Below are 22,571 nucleotides of genomic sequence, written 5' to 3'. Positions count from 1 at the left end.
TTAAGTTTGGGCACAGTGGCTCACTCCTGTAATCCAAGCACTATAGGAGGCTGAGACAGGAAGATCACTTGAGCCCTGGAGTTTGAGACCAGCCTGGGTAACATGGAGAAACCCCACTTCTACAAAAAATACAAAAATTAGCTGGGTGTGATGGAACATGCCTGTAATCCCAGCTACTCGGGTGGCTGAGTTCGAGGCTGCAGTGAGCCATGATAGTGCCAGTGTATTCCAGCCTGGGTAACAGAGTGAGACACTGTCTCAAAAAAGTCTGGTAGTTTGTTATTAATGACCTCTATTACCCACCCTCTATGCTCAGTCAATCATGAAATGATGACCTTCTTTGCCTCTTTTGACAGTTTTTGACTTGAAGTTTATTTTATGTGACCTAAGTATGGATAATTATTCTCTTTAGGCTACTATTTGCATGGAATAGTCCATCCCTTAACTTTCAGCCTATGTTTCTTCTTAAGGCTAAAGTGAGTCTCTTACAGCATCTAGTTAGATGTTTTTTAAAAATTTTCCAGCCACTCAATGACTTTTGTTCAAAGAATTTAATTCATTTATATTTAAGGTTAGTATTAATAGATAAGGATTTACTCGTGCCATTTTATTATTTGGGGGAGGTTGTTTTTGTAGACCTTTGTTTCTTTCTTGCTCTCTTGTCTACCTTTGTGATTTGGTAATTTTATGAAGTGCTAAGTTTTGAATTCTTTAACATTTGTGTATCTGCTGTAGTTCTTTGCCTTGTAGTCATCATTAGGCTTACATAAAACCTCTCATAGTTATATAAATTGACTATTTTATGGTGACAGTAACAATGTTTATTGAAACAAGAACTCTAGACTTGTACTGTCCTCCCACCAAACTAAATTTTTGGTATCTTTGTTTTCTACTGCTGTAAAAGACCATTGAAGACTGGGTAATTTACTATAAAATTTTATTTTGCTTATAGTTCTAGAGGCTGGGAAGTCTAAGGGCATGCATGGTGCAAACCTCTGGTGAGGGTAATCCCATGGAGGAAGGTGGAAGTGAGTGCACAAAGCAAAGAGAGAGAGATGGGGCCAAATTTATTCTTTTATCAGGAGTCCACTCCTGTGATAACTAACCCTCTCCAATGATAATAACATTCATCCATTCATGCAGGTAGGGGTGTCCCGATGTAATTACCTCTTGAATTACCTCTGGAAGGTTCCACCTCTTAATACTGTTACAATGGCAATTAAGTTGTCACATGAGTTTTAGAGGGGACATTGAAACCATAGCATTTCATCCACAGCCCTCCAAAACTCATGTTCTTCTCACATACAAAATGCAATAATTCTGTCTCAATAGCCTCAAAGTCTTTACCCATTCCAGCATCGACTCTAAAGTCCTAAGTCCAGAGTCACATCAGAAGCAGATATGGATGAGACTCAAGGTATGATTTATCGGGAGGCAAATGTTTCCAGCTGTGAGTCTGTGAAATCAAATGATTTGTCTTCAAAATATAATGGTGGGACAGGTACAGAATAGACTCTCTCAGTTCAAAAGAAAGAACTAGGCAAGAAAAAGGCATAACTGGTTTCAAGTGAGTCCAAAACCCAACAGAGAAGACAGCCTTAAGTTTTAAATCTGGAGAATAATTTCCTTTGACTCCATGTCCTGAATCCTGGGAATGCTGACTGGGGCCCTCAAACAGCCCTGCTTGCATATCTTTGCTGGGCTCAGTCCGTGCTTCAGGTCTGTTAGGTTGGAGTTGCATGCTAGTGGTCCTATAGTTCTGAGATCTCAAAGGTAGCCTCACTCCCATGGCTCCACCAGGCATATCCCTGTGACTCTCTGTGTTGGCTCTGACCCCATATTTCCACTCAGCATTGCCCTGATGGTGGCTCTTTGAAGTGACTCCACTCCCATAGCTGTTTGTGACATCCTTTGATCCTAGGTGGAGAAAGCCATGCCCCTACAGCCCTTGCAGTCTGTGAGCCTGTAACACCACATGGTTAACACCACATGGTTGCCATCGAGGTTGACAGCTTGTACTTTTTGCACTATAATAGTGGCTGTGGAGCTGGGGTCCTAGGCTCAGGGTCTTGCAAAACTCCTGTGGCAGAGGTTCACTCACCGAGGCATGGGTGGATGCAGATTACCCACAAAGATGAGGCTGTGACTCTGAGGCATACCTCAGCAACTCAAGCCCATGGGGCAGATATGGAACAGTTACTGATTCTGGGGTCAGTGTACAACACCAGCATGGCTCCAGGGCAAGAGGGGTGCTCTGGAGGCTTGAGCTCTGGGGAGCAGGTTACAGCTGAAATTTTGGTTCCAGAGCCAATAGGACACTGCAGCAACTCCAACCCTGGGGGACGGAGTGCCACATAGTGGTAACTCTAGACCCTGAGATGGTAGGGCATGGCAATATCTCAGGCTGTGTAAGGCTGGATGTAGCAGCAGCAAGGCCTCAGGAATGACTAGGCCTGTCTGTGGCTTCGTCCTTGGGTTTTTTGAAGCAGTACAGAAATGACCCCCTGGAGAGCCAGGGTTTCTCAGAAGCTTGGACTCCAGGGAATTAGTCAGTTCCAGGGAGATGGGGCACTGCAGTTATTCTGCCTGGATTGTTGGGTGACACAGCTCAATCAAAGCTATGTGTCCTCAGAGAGTGGGACACAGTTTCAGCTTGAGTTTGGAGGGGCAGAGTGCACCAGCGACTAAGATGGGGGCATGGAGCAGTTCCATGGCAGCCTGGCCTCGGCAGGTAGAGAGTGGACAGCAACAGTTTGGCTTAGGTATGGCTACCAGGTGTGTGTGGTATAGTGGTGGTTAAGCCTCAGAGATGGAGGGGTGCAAATGGCTACTCATTCCTGAAGCAGAATGCACTCTAGCAGTGATTCACTTCCAAGAAGGGACAGTACAGTAGCAGTTCAGGCCATGGAGGCCAGGGCACAGTGTCAGTGCCACCTCTGGAATAGGACAGACACGTGGACTTCAGGTAGCTCCATCAGCTGAACTCAGAGCCTGTGAAGACTCTAAGTGTCTCCAGTAGTAAGATTACAGGTGTCCATGGTGTTGATGGGAGCTGCTGAGGTCCTCTCAGTTACCTTTTCCCTGCAGGAAGAAGGCCCTCCTGACTCAGAGCTGGTCCTAACTGGGGGAAAGGTGGTGGAAGAAAGGTGTTTTGTCTCCTCCTTCATGCAGCCATCCTGGGTTTCTATGATCTACAAGATTTCTGCTACTCCTTTGGTGTTTTCAAGTGCTCTTCTTTAATTATTTTGGTTGGAATGCAGTTGTTTATTCATTGTTTTGGGGAGTGTGTGTGTGTATGTTTGTGTGTGTATTGATGATGATGAGGGTTAGGAACTTCTAGTTGGCCTTCTTGGTGACATTCTTTAGAATTCTAATCAGACATATTCTAGACCTTTTAATTCTACACTTCTAATCTTTTAACCTCTCTTCTATTACGACCATTTTCTTGTTTCTCTACAGAATTCTTGGTGATTTCTTCAAATTTTTCTTCCAGTTGACTAATTCTATTTTCAGCTATTCCTTGTTATTTAACACATTGACCAATTGTTTTCTGTCAACACTATTTTATATTCGAAATTTATTTGAGATTATGTGCCAAATATGTCCTGTCACTCTATGTGCTTTATCTTTGACTTCATTTTTGTGATTTAATTTTCATTTAAATAAGTTATCTGTACTCTTTACATATTCTATATTTGATATATAAACAGGTGCTCCTAATCTGTGGGACTTCTTGGAGGCTTGTATCAAGGATATCTACTTCCTTCTTTATGGACTCCAATGTAGGACTTATTCAGAGACTGATTGCTTTCTAAATATGTGGCTTTTTGGTGGGATTTCTCCTTTACTACAGACTTTGATGATTCTCAGAACTATACTTTTCCAGGGAAGTGATCGTTATCAACTGAGGTATTTAATTCCCAGGATTGTAAACAGTAATTTATGTTGTATACCTCGGGGGGCCTCTCGTCTTTGAAATCTGTGGCCATGGTGTCTTGTTTCTTTCATACTCTCGCTACACTTCTCTCCAAGTGTATCCTCATGTAATCTTTGTTTTTAACACTCATTTCACCTGATTTGTAGACATGTTAGTTGTTTCACACTTTCATAAAAAAGTGGAGTTCTAATTCTGTTTGTCCAAATTGTTTTCGGAACTTTTCTAAAAGTGGTAAGAGTAAGAACACTGACTTTTTGGTTACATTCTTATATTTAATTCGTTATCTTAACTACTTCAATCATATTTACATTATATATTTCTTATTTATTATATTTGTCTTTCTTTTTTAAAAGAAATACTTATTTTATAATTTGTAATTTGTAATTTGTAATTTTGTACTTTTAATTTTACTATTTTCCAAAATTTTAAGTATATACATTACTAAAGTTAAATTCATGTTCTAAATTATTAATCTTTTCATTTTAACGTTTCTCCTCTATCTTTCTCTGAAATTCACCCTCCTTCTTCTGACTTTAATCAGTTTTATTGTTAGATAGCTGATAATTTATTTCCTTTGATGTATTAAAAATAAATACAAGATGATAATTTTTTCAGAGAAATCTTAATGTTTTTCTCAACATAGTAAATTTGGAGTACAACAATTTTTTTTTCATTTATGTTACCAATAAAAGGGCACACATCTCCAAACTTGAGACATTTTTAGGGGTTCAATGAAGCATAAATGATATCAAAATTAACTATTACTTGAAGGATATTAGCAAGCTTCATTTTCCTAAAAATGTATGGAAGTGGATCATGAAACACCTGAATATGAATTCAAATACATAGATAAAAATTTCCATGTGGCTTTAGCCTATCTCGACATGACTTGGTTGGAGTTATTACATGGAGGACAGAAAGAAGTATAAGAATGATATGTTTGTGCTTAGATTCTCAAAAAATGATTTGATGGGTCCTTGCTATGTACCAGCAAGTTAGGATTTAAAGCAATGTAATAGGACAAGAGATTTAGATTTGTGGTGCCAAGAATATGACTCAGAGCCATTAGTTTCATTACCAAATTCCAGAGTTTGTGGGACAAAATACAAGATTACATAAGTCACACTCAGCAAGGATGAACATGGGAAGATTTTTCAGCCCTGTGAATTTAACCGTGCTCTGATTAGAAAAGGAGGAACTATACAATACTATACAATAAATTGGAAGGCAGATGAGTTTGTGTAGTTTATTACTATTATAAAAGTAATCCTTTGGCCGGGCACAGTGGCTTACACCTGTAATCCCAGCACTTTGGGAGGCCAAGGTGGGCGGATCACAAGGGCAGGAGATCGAGACCATCCTGGCCAACATGGGGAAACCCTGTCTCTACTAAAAATACAAAAATTAGTTGTGCATGGTGGCGTGTGCCTGTAGTAACAGCTACTCAGGAGGCTGAGGCAAGAGAATCATTTGAACACAGGAGGCAAAGGTTGAAGTGCGACGAGATCGTGCCACTGCATTCCAGCCTGGCAATAGAACGATACTTCATCTCAAAAAAAAAAAAAAAAAAAAGTAATCCTTCGTGGGGAAGTGGCTGTAATCAAGGGACTAGGCAGTAAGAGGGATAGAAATAAAATCTGAGAAGACTTGGAATGGAACTTAAATACATTTCTCTAATTTTAGAGGTCCAACAGGTTTACCTCGCTTCAGTCAACATGTCCCTCTCTGCTGGACTTTCTAGCATCTTGATATCATATGACATTTAGTTTTCCCCCTGACCCACCCTTAATGTGTTGCCTATTCCACTTCCCCGGCTCTAACAGCTATTATGATATGGGAAGGGAATGTAGACCAGATTTTGTCCTTCGGGAGGAACCTGCCCCAAAGTGTCATGTCCTCCTTTGTCATTTCCGGGACATCATACTAAATTACATTTCTTATTGTAGCACCTTTTCTGCTGCCATGACAACCATGCAAGGAATGGAACAGGCCATGCCAGGGGCTGGCCCTGGTGTGCCCCAGCTGGGAAACATGGCTGTCGTACATTCACATCTGTGGAAAGGATTGCAAGAGAAGTTCTTGAAGGGGGAACCCAAAGTCCTTGGGGTAAGTTGCAAATCTAGGGGAAGACCAATGGTGTTGTAAACTCATATTTCATAAGACCTAATGCCAAATACACTGTCCCACCAACCTCATAACAGCCAACCCTTGCAACATCAGTATTTACTTTTCACGCTCTTCATCTGAAAAACTATATAGTATTCTATCACAACGTGCTTCCAGTTGAGTTATATTTGAAATATATTGACTTCAGATCTATTCTAGGGTTGTGGGTCATCCATGATAATTGTATTTAAACTCAGCATGGAAGAGCAGCAAAATAAAAGGCCACCTATGCACTACTAGCTGACGTCCCCTTTATAGGCCTTCCTGAATAGCTGACAGATGCATATTGCTACTATTTCTTTCCAGCACCTTTTCTTAGCCCCCTGCTCAGAGGATGAAAAATCTATTCTCTGAGCATTTCTATCTGGAGTCTCAGATGAGCATGCCTAAAAGAAATGATTAAAAGAATGACAGAATAGGGCAGGTGAAAGGACATTAAATATAGGTTTATCACTAGCCCAAGTTTCAAATGGGAAAATGTCACTGTGGATATTTTGGACCCTTTTTTCACATTATTCATTTTTTGGAGGGTGGGGGGGAAATATAGCTATTTCTCATAAAATATGTTATTTATGTTGGCACACACTGGGTTTATCTATTTATTTATTTATTTTTACATTTTGAGATGGAGTCTCGCTCTGTCACCCAGGCTGGAGTGCAGTGGTACAATCTTGGCTCACTGCAAACTCCGTCTTCCGGGTTCAAGCAAGTCTCCTGCCTCAGCCTCCTGAGTAGTTAGGGATTACAGGCATGAGCTACCACGCGCAGCTAATTTTTGTATTTTTAGTAGAGATGGAGTTTCACTATGTTGGTCAGGCTGGTCTCGAACTCCTGACCTCATGATCTGCCCGCCTCGGCCTCCCAAAGTGGGTTTATTTTTTAATGTATGAATAATTATTTAAAAATATACAGTATGTTTTAGAGAAGTTTTAGGCTTAAAGAAAAATTGAGAACAAAGTACAGGTATATCCCATATGCCCCTTGCTCCCACACATGCATAGCTTTTTAATTATCAGCCTCCCACCAGAGTGTAACCTTTGTACCAACTGATGAACTACCTTGACACATCATTACTAAAAGTACACAAATCACACTGGGGTTCATTCTCTGTGTTGTGTGTTCTATGGGTTTTAACAAAGGTATAGCGACATGAATCTACCTTTATAGTATCACATAGTATCCCACCAATCCCTGGCAACCACTAATCTTTTATTGTCTTCATAGTTTGCCTTTTCCAGAAAGTCAAACAGTTGGAATTGTACAATAGGTGTTTTTTTTTGTTTGTTTGTTTTTTGTTTTAGGTTGCATTCCTTCACCTAAAAACATGCATTTAAATTTCCTCCATGTTTTCTTATGACTTGATAGTTCATTTACTTTTAGTACTGAATAATATTTCATTGTCTAGAGGTACCACAGTTTATTTATGCATTCACCTACAAAGGACATCTTGATGGCTTCCAAACTTTGGCTATTAGGAGTAACGTTGCTATAAATATCTGTGTGGCAGGTTATGTGTGGATGTAAGTTTTCAACTCATTTGGGTCAGTATGATTACTATATTGTAGGTAATAGTATGTTTAGTTTTGTAAGAAACTGCCATACTGTCTTCCATGTGGCTTTGTCATTTTGAATATTTCAATCAACACTCAATGAGTTCCTGCTGTTCTACATAATCTCCAGCAGTTGGTAGTGTCAGCGTTCTGAATTTTTACCATTCTAACAGGTGCTAGTGGACTCTCATTATCATTTTAATTTGCATTTCCCTTGTGACATAAGATGTGGACCATCTTTTCACATGTCTCTTTACCATCTCTATATCTTCTTTCATAAGGTGTCTTGTTAAATTCTTTGGCACATTTTTAAACGAGGATGTTTATGTTCTTATTGTTAAGTTCTAAGTTTGTTATATATTTTGGATAACGATCCTTTGTCAGATATGACTCTTGCAAATATCTTCTCCCAGTCTGGTTTGTCTTTTCATCTCTTGACAATGTCTTCTGCAGAGCAGAATTTTTTAATTTTAAGAAAATTAAGATGATTTATTCTGTATTTCATGGTTTGTGCCTTTGGTATTGTATTGACAAATTCATCACCAAACCCAAGGTTATCTAGATTTGGGCCTATGTTCTGTTAGGAGTTTTATAGTTTTTAGTTTAATATTTATGTCTGTGATTCATTTTGAGTTAATTTTTATGAAAGATAAAAGGTATGTGTTTAAGTTTTATTTTTACTTATGGATATCAAGTTTTAAGTACTATTTTTTTAAAAGACTATCTTTTTTTTTCATTGTATTACTTTAGCTCATTACCAAAGATCACTTGACTATATTTGTGTGGCTATCTCTAGGCTTTCTACTCTATTACATTGATCTATTTGTCATTTCTTTGCTAACACCACACAGCCCTGATTTATAGTATGTCCTAAAATTGGGTAGTGTTAGTCTTAAAACTCCTTCTTCTTCTTCTTCTTCAAGATTGTGTTTGCTATTCTAAGCTTTTTTGCCATTCCTTATAAATTTTAGAGTCAGTTTATTAATATATACAAAATAACTTGCTAGGGTTTTAATGGAGATTGCATTAAATCTACTGATCAAGTTGGGAAGAACTAACATTTTGACAATGTTGAGTCTTCCTATCCATAGACATGGAATATCTCTCCATTTACTTAGTTAATTATTTTATCAAAGTTTGTAGTTTCTTATAGAGTTTGTACATATTTTGTTAGATTTATATCTAACAAATACCATATACCAATACCTAAATATTTAATTTTTAGAGGTGCTAATTTAAATGGCATTATGTTTTTAATTTCAAATTTCACTTATTCATTATAAGTACATAAGAAAGTAACTGTCTCTTATGTATTAATCTTGTATACTATAAACCTAATATAATCATTTGTTAGTTCCCGGAATTTTTGGTTGATTCTTTCAGATTTTCTACACAGACATCATGTCGTTTGGGAACAAGGCAGTTTTATTTTTCCCTGACCAATCTATATATCTTTATTTCCTTTTTGTGTCTTACTGTTTCTATTATGACTTCCAGTACAATGTTAAAAGGAGTAGTGACAGGGCTCATCCCTGCCTTGTTTTTGATCTTCGTGAGAAAACTTTGAGTTTCTCCATTAAGTATGAAGTTCGCTGTAGGTTTTTATAAATATTCTTTATCAACCTGAAGAAGTTCTCCTCTATTGATAGCTTTTACAAGTGTTTTTATAATAAACAGGCATTGGATTTTGTTCAATATTTTTTCTGCATCTGTTAATACAATCATGTGATTTCTCTTCTTTAGCCTGTTGATGTGATGAATACATTAATCGGTTTTTCAATGTATAGTCAGACTTGCATACCTGGGATAAATCCCAAGTGGTGATGCTACACAATTTTTTTAATGCATTGTTAGATTTAGTTTGCAAATATTTTGTTGAGGATTTTTGCATATTTGTTCATCAAAGATGTTGGTCTGTAGTTTTCTTTTCTTGTAATGTTTTTGCATGGTTTTTTGGTAGATGGTAGTGCTAGCTTCATAGAATTAGTTAAGGAGTATTTCCTCTGTTTCTATTTTCTGTAAATAATTGGTATAATTTATTTCTTAAGTGTCTGGTAGAATTCACCACTGAGCCCTTCTAGGTCTGATGCTTTCTGTTTTGGAAATTTATTAATTATTGATTCAATTTATTTAATAATTATAGACATATTCAGAGTGTCTCCTTCTTGTGTGAGTTCTGACAAATTGTCTTTAAGGGTTACCCATTTTATCAAGGCTATCAAACTGTGGGCGTAGAATTGTTCATAACATTATTTTATTATCCTTTTAATTTCTATGGGAACTGTAGTGATGTTCCTTCTTTCATTTATGTTAGTAATTTTTGTCCTCTCTCTTTTTCTTAGCCTGGCTAGAGATGTTTTTATTTTGTTTATACATACATATATTTTTAAAAACTGCTTTGGATTGTATCGATTTTGTCTACTCATGTCCTGTTTTCAATTTTATGATTTCTGCTCTAATTTCTATTATAGTTTTTCTTCTGCTTATTTGGAGTTTAATTTGCTCTTCTTTTTCTAGTTTCTTAAGGTAGACTCTCAGGAGATTGATTTTAGATCATTTTTTAATATATTCATTCAATGTTATAAATCTTCTTCTAAGCATTGCTTTCACTACATCCCATAAATTTTGTTAAGTTGTTGTAATATTTTTGATCCTTTGGAATGCCATGGGATAATGGTACTCTTACTCTGCTATGTTTAGATCCCTGGGTACTCATACTCATGTCCTCATACTCCAGACTTCAAGAAAATATCATATTTGCTCTTCTTTTTTTCTTCCCCTGTATTACTCTCCTTTCTTCAGGTTACTTCTCCTTGCTACAACAATTGCTTTCTAATTCCTAGGCCACTTCTCTGAGCTCATGATAAAAAGAGAGAAATAGTTGTGGTAGAAGTAACATCGTAGGTATCAGAAAAGCAACTCTGGGCTGGTTCTGGCATACTCCTCTTAACCTTGAAATTATTGGCAACGATAGACATCCCGAGAGGTAATATTGGTAAGAAAATATTCATGGTTATTTATGTGAAAAAAGAGTGATAAGAGAATACTAAGAAGGTCATATGACTATATCAAATGAAGGAGACTAAGGATAGCTTAGTGATTGGAAAGGGGGTGGCAGAAGCACTATTTCTGTGGTGGACAATCAGTTTTTACTTTCTTCATCATTTCTAGGTTGTGCAGATTCTGATTGCCCTGATGAGCCTTAGCATGGGAATAACAATGATGTGTGTTGCATTTAGTGCTTATGGACATTACCCTATTTCCGTGTATATCGGGTACACAATTTGGGGGTCAGTGATGGTGAGTAGAGTATCTTTTGATATAATTGAAGATAACATAAAGCAGTTGTCAATACCCTGATCCTCGGAATCCTATTCTAACTGTATCTTGTAATTCTGCAAATCTGAGAGTGGTATCTAACCATTTCTTACTCAATTTTCTCATATTTAAAGTACTACTGATAGTATTATATTAAATCTAGGTAGATTAAATATTTATATATATCCGTTAGATATACCACAGCAGCACATTGCCAAAGACCCAAACCAGAATGGCTTAAACATTGAAAGCACTGATTAGTTCACAACAAGATTAGTGGCTTGTCATTTCTAAGATTGCTTCATTCAGTGGTGCAAGGATTTCATCAAGGATTGCTAGCCGACCGTATCAGAGGGGAGATGGTTGACACATCCAACTTTTGGTAAATATTTTATATACATATTCCCAAATCAGCTGTCAGTAAGGACAACGAACTTGCCATTATTGGCTTGGACTAATCAAGATTTACCTCTGTAGCTGGGAGGAGTCAACCCTACCTTTAGCTCATGAGAAACTGAACAAAACAATGGTTTGCTTAGCAAGGAGGAAGAGGAGATATGGCTGGTACACAAGCAGTTTCTCATATCTAGTCTATTGACTATCAAAACTCAGGAAATTGTTACCTTAGAAAATGAAAATGTTATTTGATATATTTTATTTCATAAATTCAATAAAAATAACTATAATTATTATAATTAATATTAAATTAATTATAACTATTATTAAATTAAAAAACTTTTTCCCAAGAGAAAACACAAGATAGTTTTAATGCAAATTGAAAGTAAAATTGAGAATAAAATACCAAGTTTTATCCACTGATAAGAGAAAAATAAAATGTATAAGTTGGGTTTACGTTAGAATCAGGGAATCTATTCTAGCATTGCAGGTTTCCATTTATTTCTAAAACTAAGAATGAAATAGTTTAGAGTTTTATAGTAGAGCTTGCTCTTTGCTCCCCTTCGCCTGTTTACAGCAGAAGTGCAAGATTGGAAGAACAGTAAAGCTGTGCTTTACTTTTAGAAAGTTGCACAATACTTCATATATCCAAAAATACTAATGCCAATAACAGCTCTTATTAAACTCTTACTATCATGTGGATACTTTACTAAGTGCTTTATATGTGCAGTTTCATTTCAAACAATCACCACAAACTTCTGATTTTTCATTATCATCATTTTATGGATGAAGAGAGGTTCAGTAACTAACCCAAGATCACAACTGTTTGGTACAGGAATGAAGATTCAAATAGGGTCAGTGTATTTTCAGAATTGCATACATCTGACCACTTAGTTTTCTGCTTTGATTTCCATTTCCTTTTCAAGATCACATTAAAAACCAGCTTACGTGGTGCAAGCCTTCCACATATGTTCAGTAGATTACCAGGAACTGCAGGAGCCATTTGTCCACTGAGACATCACTCAGACTCTTGTAGGTGTTCCATGAGATGAGCCTTTACTTAATTGGTGAAATCTTTTCTGCAGCTACTTTCCATTATTCTTTCAACCTTTTTTTCCATATCTCGTCTGTAAAGTGCCTCCTTCTAATCTTTTATACAGTATAAGTACCAATAGCAAGAACCAGTCACAAGTTCCTCTTATTTTTGGCCTCTTCAGTTCTGTTCCTGTATGTTTCACATTCCTCGTTTTTTTCCTCTGAGATAGTGTGTACATATTTTTTCCTGTGGTAAATGAAGTCCTCTTATTCAATCCTATCTTCAAATACACAGACATACATACACACTCCTAATGTGTATATATAATTTCTGTATATAATGTTTTTCCAAGGTGCCTTATTGAATTTTTAAAGTAGTTTATGGTAATTTTTAGTTCATATTCTTGAATGTTTGCAATATATATTGTTCGTACTTAAATAAGAATAGTTTTAACCATTTGTTCCAACTATTTTTCTTATATAATTATTTTGGTAAATACACCCAGAATAGTATTACATAATAGTCAGCATCTTTATCTTGATTTTGACTTTAATGAAATGGTCCTACTTTTTTTTCATTAAACATAATTAAAGACCCTTAGACCAAGCTAGATTTCTATCATGTTACAGAAATTATAATTCTTCATATTTTACCAATAATGTTGCAGTTACTAATATCGAATTGTATTAAATGTCCTGTCCTATCAACACTGTAAATGTGAATAGCAATTAGCATGTAATTTTTTCTTAAATTCATTAATTGTATAAATTAGAATATTTCAATGTTAAAAAATGTTTCTAGAGCTGAAGGAATATCCCAAATGTTCATGATGTATTTTACATCATATGATGGGTAATTCCCTCTAGCGTTTTCATTCCAGTGGTGATTTAGATAATATGAATCATCCATATGTCTGGGTATTTGGAAGTTAGTTAAATAAATTTATTGAGCTTTTTATTAGTTCAATATTTTTTATATTATAATTTTTGAATCATCTGAAATCAAATTTGAAAAGCAAATAAAAAATTCCAGCAATTGAATACTATAAGGCAGAGAGTCTAACCAACTTGACTAGCTATTTTAGCTAAAAAATAATTGCCTTATTGATGGAATCAAATGAACCAGTATGTTCTAGTCAACATCTAATTGGGAATTTACATTTTTTTGCTAGTATTTTACTTATAACTTTAAAAATACTCTAAATGAGAATAATTTTAGTGTATTTTTTGTTTAAATATCATTATCAATTTTGGTACCGTGTAAGAACTACTTTGTGTCAGAAGTTTGGAAACTTTATCTCTTAGTGCCCTCAAACAGTTTTTTAATATCATTTCAGTTAGATGTTATTTGAAAACCTTGATAAATTCTCCCATGGTTTTATCTGGTATAATTTCTCTGTTCTTTCTGGGAAAAGGGAAAATAATGTGCAAACCTTTGTGATTTTGTCTAAGATAATTGGTCTGATTAACATACCTATCTAATTTAGAATTAAGTTTAGTAAGTTATGACTCCCAATACTGGTTTAAAGTTTTTTACCTTCATTTTTTCTCTCATTTTTAGTTTATTATTTCAGGATCCTTGTCAATTGCAGCAGGAATTAGAACTACAAAAGGCCTGGTGAGTAATATTTTCTTTTTTTTTTTTTGGTATCAAAAAAGGAAGGATTAATAAAAAATGTATTCTGCCAGGGTGTAAAATAGATTTTGTTTCTTTGTTTGTAAAAACTCAGGAGCAATTGTGCGTTTTACCTACTAAAATCTGCCTTTCAAAAATTGCAGTCAGGCTAATTACTGACATAAGACTGGATATTTTGGCAAGGTAGGGAATCTTACCCTTGCGAAGGAATCTTTTTGAAGATATAGAGAATTATTGAGAAGAAATATCAAGCAGGACCACTCCAGCAACACCCTGCGGTAGGAGTCAGCCCATGACAGTGACACCAAGCATCGATGTGGCGTCATATTTACTGACCCATTGATTATAATGTAGATTCCAACTGTATCCAAAAAGGATTTTGAATTTTCAATAAAAGAAATTCACAATAAGGTTATTACACAAGAAGCAAATTTAAAATGTAACTCTCATGCCAAGATGCCTTTCATAAAGCCAATACAATGCGAAAGTCCATATCTCAATAAATGTTTTTTTCTTGTTAAAGTCCATATTCGAGTTTTCTTTGTTCAAAAGATAAATATCAAATTCTGGAACATGATCAATATGTGATTTTCAAATCTGGCCTAACCCAACTCCCTAGTGTCCCCTCCAGCTGCAGCCACATGACACATACTCCTCACACTTTGCTGTGCAAGTTATTTTTTCTTTTTCTTTTCTTTTCTTTTTTTGGTTTCTTTTTTTGTTTGTTTTTTGGTTTTTTGAGACAGAGTTTTGCTCTTATTACCCAGGCTGGAGTGCAATGGCGCCACCTCAGCTCACCACAACCTCCGCCTTCCAGGTTCAAGTGATTCTCCTTGCTCAGCCTCCCGAGTAGCTGGGATCACAGGCATGCGCCACCACGCCCGGCTAATTTTTGTGTTTTTAGTAGAGACAGGGTTTCTCCACGTTGCTCAGACTGGTCTCAAACTCCTGACCTCAGGTTATCCACCCCCACTCGGCCTCCCAAAATCTGGGATTACAAGCATGAGCCACTGCGCCCAGTCAGCAATTTTAGTTCTTATTAAAAGCCTCCTTACCTTTATCCATGAGAAGAGAATGTACAGAACAGAACATACTGCTGAGAGAGAGAATATACAAAAGGTATAGAGGCATGACAAACAAGCAGCATTTAGAAAAATGATAAGAAGCCGGGCGCAGTGGCTCAGGCCTGTAATCCCAGCACTTTGGGAGGCCACAGTGGGTGGATCACGAGGTCGGGAGATCGAGACCCTGGCTGACACGGTGAAACCCCGTTTCTACTAAAAATGCAAAAAATTAGCCGAGTGTGGTGGTGGACACCTGTAGTCCCAGCTACTCGGGAGGCTGAGGCAGGAGAATGGCATGAACCCGGGAGGCGGAGCTTGCAGTGAGCCGAGATTGCACCACTGCACTCCAGCCTGGGTGACAGAGCAAAAAAAAAAAAAAAAAAAAAAAGAAAAGAAAAGAAAAAAAGAAAAAAAAAAAAGAAAGAAAAATGATAAGAAATCAGGCTTCAGAAGCAAGGAATGGCAGGGAAGGACACAGACAGGGCTGTCCAGCTACAGTGTGAAGGACATTGAAAACCCTGCTAAAGAGATTTGGAGATTATCTTATGTGCCCACAGGAATCATCTGAAGAATTTAAGCTAGGGGATAATGAGATCATGTTTGTGTTTTGGCAAGAGATTAGAGTTGAAACCACAAGATAAGTTAGAAGACTATTGAAATAATCAAGATAAAGATAGATGGCAGTAAGAAAGAAACGGTGGGTATAAAGTGATTCATGGAGATATATTTGAGGATGTTGTTGGATTGTTTAATTGATTTTCATTCCTTTCTAGGTCCGAGGTAGCCTGGGAATGAATATCACCAGCTCTGTACTGGCTGTATCAGCAATCTTAATCAACACAATTAGCTTGACGATTTATTCATTTTATCACCGTTACTGTAACTACTATGGCAACCCAAATAACTGTCACGGGACTGTGTCCATCTTAATGGTTGGTGCTACCTCTTTTCAGGGGATATTATCATAGAAGCAAGTTTGGGGAGTGCAGGCTCTGGCAACAACAATAATTAATAATCCCTAATTGCTGAATGACTGGGAAGTTGGAGTGATTAAGAAATAAAATAATCTTTCATTTAGGATTTAGGTACGTGTCTCATCTCTGTCTCTATTCTTCTACATGTGATGAGGCAAAATGGGAAGAAAGCTTATAGTTATAGAACACCTAGTCATTAATAGTTACTGTGCTGGGTATTTTGTATAAATTTTTCTGTTCAATTTTAAAACATTGATGCAGTATGTACTGTTATCTCCTCTAAAACTGGGGCCCAGATGTCAGTTCCTGTTCTCTAATAATGAAGTAAAATTGTCTTGAACAGTATTTTACAAGTGTCAAGTAACTCAGTATCCTTTCCAATATCTTTGGATGTTCTTGCAAGGTTAACCACTTTTATCCTCAACATCTAGCTCCTGATAAGTGCTTAATCTTCATTCTGAATTTTACTACTTTTTTGTACCATTTTTTCTTTTCTTAATGCTATCCTAATTGCTTTATTCTGAAAATGCCACCTACACAGTATTTTGTAGGTAGTAAAACTTCTTGACATTTTGGGCCATTGGGTAATTGTGGGGAGGAAGAGTTCTTCCAGCACATCACAGCAGACTAAAACGCACAATTAAATCTTTATTATTAAAAAGCCTGACCAGGCGCCGTGGCTCACGCCTGTAATCCCAACACTTTGGGAAGCTGAGGTGGGCGGATCACCTGATCCGGGAGTTCAAGACCAGCCTGGCTAACATGATGAAGTCTCGTATCTACTAAAAATACAAAAACTAGCCAGGCATGGTGGCATGTCCTGTGATCCCAGCTACTTGGGGGGCTGAGGCAGGAGAATTGCTTGAACCTGGGAGGCGGAGGTTGCAGTGAGCCGAGATGGACCCATTGCACTCCAGCCTGGGCAACAGAGCAAGACTCCATCTCACAAAAAAGAGAAAGCCTATTGGTCATTTTTCAACACCTGCAAATTTTTTGTTACTTTCCCTCTATATGAACTTTCAGCCTTTCGCCTTGCTGCTTAGTTCTCTTCCTTACTGTGTCCTTCCCTTATGTAAACGTGGAAACCCAGCATTCTTCCTTACTAGGCAGAATCAATCGCATTCTGTTGACTTCATTCCTAGCTAATTCTACATAGTTTTGTGGGCTATATAATCACGCCAAAATAACCCCTTGAGGTGTCTTTGCTAAACTAATTTACTTCCCCTGAGATTTCTAATGCTTTTTGTAGTAAGCAATTTTACGTCTTGCCACTCGGTCACAATAAGAAAAAGCTTCTATAGAGAATTTGACAAATTCTTTCAAGGTCATTCAGTTAGAAATTGGCAAAAAGATTAGATTCTACAACTTCTTGTCTCTAATTCCCCTATTATTTGCTATTGTTATCCTGAAGAAGGACCTTACTTTTAGTTTATGAAGGTCACTTCATTGGTAGATTTTGAGGACACAATGATAGAGACAAAATCTGGAATTGGCCAACTCGATAGGGCTGATTTCTTGGGCATGGGACCCGCGCAGTTACTCAGGACTTCATGGTTCAAAGAGCCCTGTGCTTGATCTAATGCTCTGCTGTTGCTATCTTGATTTTTTTTTTTAAATTTTAATCAAGAGACTCTAAATTACGTAACTGGTTCTGCGTTCATCTCAATTACATTTCCCAGAGTCCATGATGAATTCCTGTTAATTGTGTGAACACTTTTATGCCTGTTTTTATAGCAGAGGAACTCCATAAGGGCTTCCTGGGATTTGAAGCAATGGTTCTATTCTTGCCTGGGCACCTGCACAATCAGTCCACAGGTCTATATACATGCTACTTTTTCTGGAGGCCCAGCCCTGTACCTGTTTTTGTAAATAAAGTTTCATAAATAAAGTTTAATTGAAATATAATGAAGCCCATTTGTTTACATGTTGTGTAGTGATGCTTTTGTGTTATAACATCAGGTTTGAATATGTGTGACAGAGACCTTATGGTCTGCAAAACCTACAATGTACATTATCTGGCCTTTATGGAAAGCTTGCCATCTTCTAGTCTACCCTTCTAGATGGTAAAATCCTTGAAGACAGGGGAACTGTCTGTTTAGTTTGCTGCTCTCTTCTGTGCCTACAGCAATGTTGGAAACACAGAGGCCACTAGAGCTGTTGAAGGCACAAGAAAATAAAAAAGCAATGAATGCAAATATTCTCAAGGTCTCCTTAAGTCTGCATCACTCATCCTGAGCTCTTGGTCTATTGGCTCTTCCACAACAGAGGGACTATCCCTAGCCATGGAGAGAAAAAGAGAGAATAATCCCTGCATCAATCCAGGGTAAAATGAATAGAAATGAGTGCACTGCCCAATGTTCTCCGAATTTTGACCATGTTTCTTGGCTGAAGACTAGACCTAAAGCCAGTGCTCTGGGGAGATGGATTAAAGACTGACCTACTTGATATTCATCGTTGTATTAGCTTCTTACTGTTACTGTATGTAACAAATTACTACAAATTTAGTGTCTTAAGACAACACAGTTTGGTTATCTTATATTTCTGCAGGTCAGAAGTTCAAAGTGGGTCTCACTAGGCTAAAATCAAAGTGTTGGCAAGGGCGTACTCCTTTCTGAAGGCTTAGGTGACAATAAGTTTTATTGCCGTTTCTGGCTTCTGTAGGCTGCCTATGTTGCTTGGTTTGTCATCTTGTCCTCTACCTTCAAATCAAGCATTGCAGCATCTTCAAATGTCTCTTGAACTCTATTCTGCCTCTTGCTTCCACTTCTAAGGATTCTGTCATTATGCTGAACCCACCTGAATGATCCAGGAAAATTAGCTTATATCAACTAATAAGCAACCTTAATTTCATCTGCAAATTTAATGCTTTTTCTTACACAAAAAGAACAATGGTCCCCGAGGGAGGTCTGCATTCTAATCCCCAGAAGCAAGGATTAGGGGGACAAGGATGCAGACCTCCCTGGGGGACCATTACTCTGCTTACAATCACTAAGATATGGAATCATAATATTCTGTCAATGATACGAGTTTCTAGTACTCAATAGGATAAGATGACAATTATCTTTATACTACCTTCCTAACTTTTTAAAACACTTTCATCTTCCATGTCCACAATAGCACTGGGAGATACTGAACCAGGGAATAAACGTCTGTGATTATTTTATCAGTGAAAAAAGTGAGAAGTTACTTCAGCAGATCAAGAATTGGTCAAGGGAATGGCTGCCACTAGGAGGCAGGTCTCCTGACTCCCAACCAGTGCTTTTTCTCTGATGACATTGTGGTTACTGGTAAATGTTTCTACTTGTCATCTCCATTTCTCACATTCTTTTGTTATGAGTTTTCTCCTAGGGTATGGATGGCATGGTGCTCCTCTTAAGTGTGCTGGAATTCTGCATTGCTGTGTCCCTCTCTGCCTTTGGATGTAAAGCGATCTGTTGTACCCCTGGTGGGGTGAGTATTGGCCTTCATTTGAAGATTTCTGTATTAGTTTTCTATTGCTGTGTAATCACTTACACAAACTTAGAGTCTTAACACAGAACACATTCATTATCTCTCAGTTTCCATGGTTCAAGAGTCTGAGCCCAGCTGAAGTAGGTCCTAGACTCAGGATCTTACAAGGCTGTCATCAGGAAGTTGGCTGGGGCTGTGGCCTTGCCTGAAGCTTCTGATTCTCTTCCACGCTAATGTGGTGGAATTCATTTCCTCTCAGTTGGAGAACTCATGAAAATGTATTTTATCTTTGAAACCAGCAGGCTGCTAATGCTTTAATCCTCTCATAAATGGTTCACACAAACGGGTAAGGTCCATTCAGAATAATGCCTTTTTTGATAAATTGAAAGTTAAGTAGTTAGTACCTACACACAGGACTTGTATCTCATCCTATACACAGGTTCCATCCACACACGAGAGAAGGGAATTACAAGGGGTCAGTGAGTGCCACCTTAGAACTCTGCCTAACACAATAGCTACATAAAAGCTCTTTTCCCCTTTCTGTCTACCTCAAAGTGCATAACCTCTGAATCCAGATATAAGGATATTTCACAATGAAGAGGACCCCCAAAAATATTTTATTTTATTCCATTATCCTATTACAACAATTTTTCCTGGAATATTTCCATGAAATATCTTGATCTCAGACTTCTCTATCAGTCTGTGCCCACCTACCCACTCTCTTACCCTGAGACCTGCAGCTGATGCTGCTCCTGGCAGCTAAACCCAAAGAATGTCACACGGAGAGAGGAAAGTAGGGAATGGAAGGAAAGAAGAGATCAAGAAAGAAGCTCTAGGAAGAATGGGGAGGGATATCCTCCAAGGGTTGAGGTTGCCAGAATGAGGAAATGGATAGTAAAACCCCAACAGCTACTCATTAGCTTCATTACACAAAGGCCCACAGGCAGACAAAACCGACAACCAAATAATAAAATAATCATACATAATCATAGTTTGATGAGATGGTTCTTCTGGTGCCTTTCTCCATCATCTTGTACCTCTTTGTCTTCTTTTGAGATTCCCAGGCAACACCACATCCCACTCCTCTACAGCCCTTCCTCACTGAAGAGAGATTGACTATAGCACATTAACTCTAATAGTGGGTTTTGCATTGTAAAACCTGAGAAGTGAGAGATTCTCAGCAATTACCAATGATTTTATAATTTCATTGACCAAAGCTTTTTATTTTTAGTGGGTGAAACATTTGGACATGGAAGCAAACTCTTTAGTAACTTTCATGTCAGAGTATTTAAGCCTGTGCTCCCTTCGGCTCTTAGCATAGGAGCTGGGGAATGTTGTTTCCTAATCTCTTGGTGTGAATTCAGAAAAGCAGTGGTTTGGGGGCCTATGATAGCTAGGTCTCTATCTCTTCCTGTTTCTTCCACCAACCCTATGTGACAATGAGTTTGTGGAAGAACAACCAGAACTTTTCTGAGTTTCACGATGATCCCTGCTATTCTGGGCCAGTGTGGTTTTTGCAATGCGTTATTTATAACCAGCAAATCATGATTTGGGTATGTTGATGCCATCAGCATGAACAACCTCGTTTGGAAGAACAACCTCATAGTTTTCATGACACCTTGGTTTACCCAATGTATTGTGCACTGTCATCCACATATAAGACTGATTTACTCACAAGACCAGGGCAGTGGTCATCAGCAGCTCGGGTCAAGAGCTACCACTGAATGTTGTCTCCTAAATCAGGCCTGCTTTAAAGAATGACTGAGAAGCCCCACATGCTTGATCTTGAGAATGAATCAGAGAAGAAAGAGTAAACTCTGAGGATGATGACTTTATGTGGGCAGGAAAGGGGCACTCTGAGGTTATTTGGGTGACTCACCTATGGCATTCTGATTGTTTCACAGGTTGTGTTAATTCTGCCATCAAATTCTCACATGGCAGAAGCAGCACCTCTCACACCACTTAATGAGGTTTGAGGCCACCGAAAGATCAACAGACAAATGCTCCAGAAATCTATGCTGACTGTAACACAAGAACCTCACATAAGAAATTACCAGAATCCAACTTTGATACTGAGAGACATATTGATATCATTATTATATGTAATCCAATTATGAACTGTGTGTGTATATATAGAGAGATAATAAATTCAAAATTATGTTCTCATTTTTCCCCTGGAACTCAAAAATTCATTTCACTGGCTCTTTGTCGAGAGTACTAGACGTTAAATTAATAAATAATGCATTTAATGAGGCAACAGTACTTGAAAGTTTTTCATTCATCGTAAGAACTTTATAGGCATTAAATAAGGCATTAAATTGGCAAATAAGATCTGGAAGCAGAAAAGCAAAAAAGGTATTGCTAAAATGAGGCCTCCATGCAAAACACATACTTCTGCTCCCCTGTATAATATTCCTCCCATTTATTTAACTTTTTTCTGCTCCCACCTATGGGGACCAAAGGGCCTTTTCCTTCGGAAGTGGAGATACGTGGCCATCTCCCCCTCCCTTTTTCCTCTCCTTCTGTTCTTCCCCCATAGAAAGTACTTTGAAATAGCACAGTCCATCCTTGCACGTGCACAAGCTATCATTTGAGTAAAAATATACATGGAGTAAAAATCACATTAAGCATCAGATTCAACTTATATTTTCTATTTCTTCTTCTTCCTTTCCCTTCTCCCACCTTCTACTGGGCAGAATTATATCTTAATCAAATTTGTATCCTATGCCATATATGGAAATGTGCAACATATGATATTTGTTAAATACATTTGTTTTTATTGCAGAGCAAAAAGAAATAAAATGAGAAGCAATACTTTCATGTGCTACCTACTTCCTTTTCAGATGCAAAATGGTGGAAAGAGACTAAGTGTTGATGTCAAAAATACAGTGTGGTGCTAAATAATGTGGGCTTTCTAATCAGACAACCCAGGGTTTTTATCTTGCTATCCCATCTTTGTTGTTTACTACCTATGTAGCTATGAACATGCCACCAAATTTCTCTGTGCTTCATATTTCTTTTCAGGAAAGTAGTAATAATATTGTC

The 22,571-nt window shown here is 37.5% G+C and overlaps 1 protein-coding gene across 3 annotated transcripts in view; it reads left to right on the top strand.

Annotated features, from left to right (window-relative positions):
- Nucleotides 1-22,340, top strand: part of LOC102122322 (membrane-spanning 4-domains subfamily A member 4A) — a 124,984-nt gene extending 102,644 nt beyond the window's left edge. For all 3 annotated transcript variants that reach the window (XM_065528134.2, XM_005577723.5, XM_005577721.5), the window contains exons 2-7: nucleotides 5,884-6,043; nucleotides 10,825-10,953; nucleotides 13,964-14,020; nucleotides 15,876-16,034; nucleotides 19,425-19,526; nucleotides 21,431-22,340. In XM_065528134.2, the coding sequence (XP_065384206.1) occupies nucleotides 5,884-6,043; nucleotides 10,825-10,953; nucleotides 13,964-14,020; nucleotides 15,876-16,034; nucleotides 19,425-19,526; nucleotides 21,431-21,502 (679 nt within the window). In that variant the 3' untranslated portion in view covers nucleotides 21,503-22,340. The remainder of the gene's footprint in view (nucleotides 1-5,883; nucleotides 6,044-10,824; nucleotides 10,954-13,963; nucleotides 14,021-15,875; nucleotides 16,035-19,424; nucleotides 19,527-21,430) is intronic.
- The last annotated feature ends 231 nt before the right edge of the window (nucleotides 22,341-22,571 follow it).

Source organism: Macaca fascicularis, chromosome 14 (assembly GCF_037993035.2).
Source record: "Macaca fascicularis isolate 582-1 chromosome 14, T2T-MFA8v1.1".
In the NCBI taxonomy this organism is placed as follows: Eukaryota; Metazoa; Chordata; class Mammalia; order Primates; family Cercopithecidae; genus Macaca; species Macaca fascicularis.
This window is presented reverse-complemented; position numbering and strand designations above follow the sequence as displayed.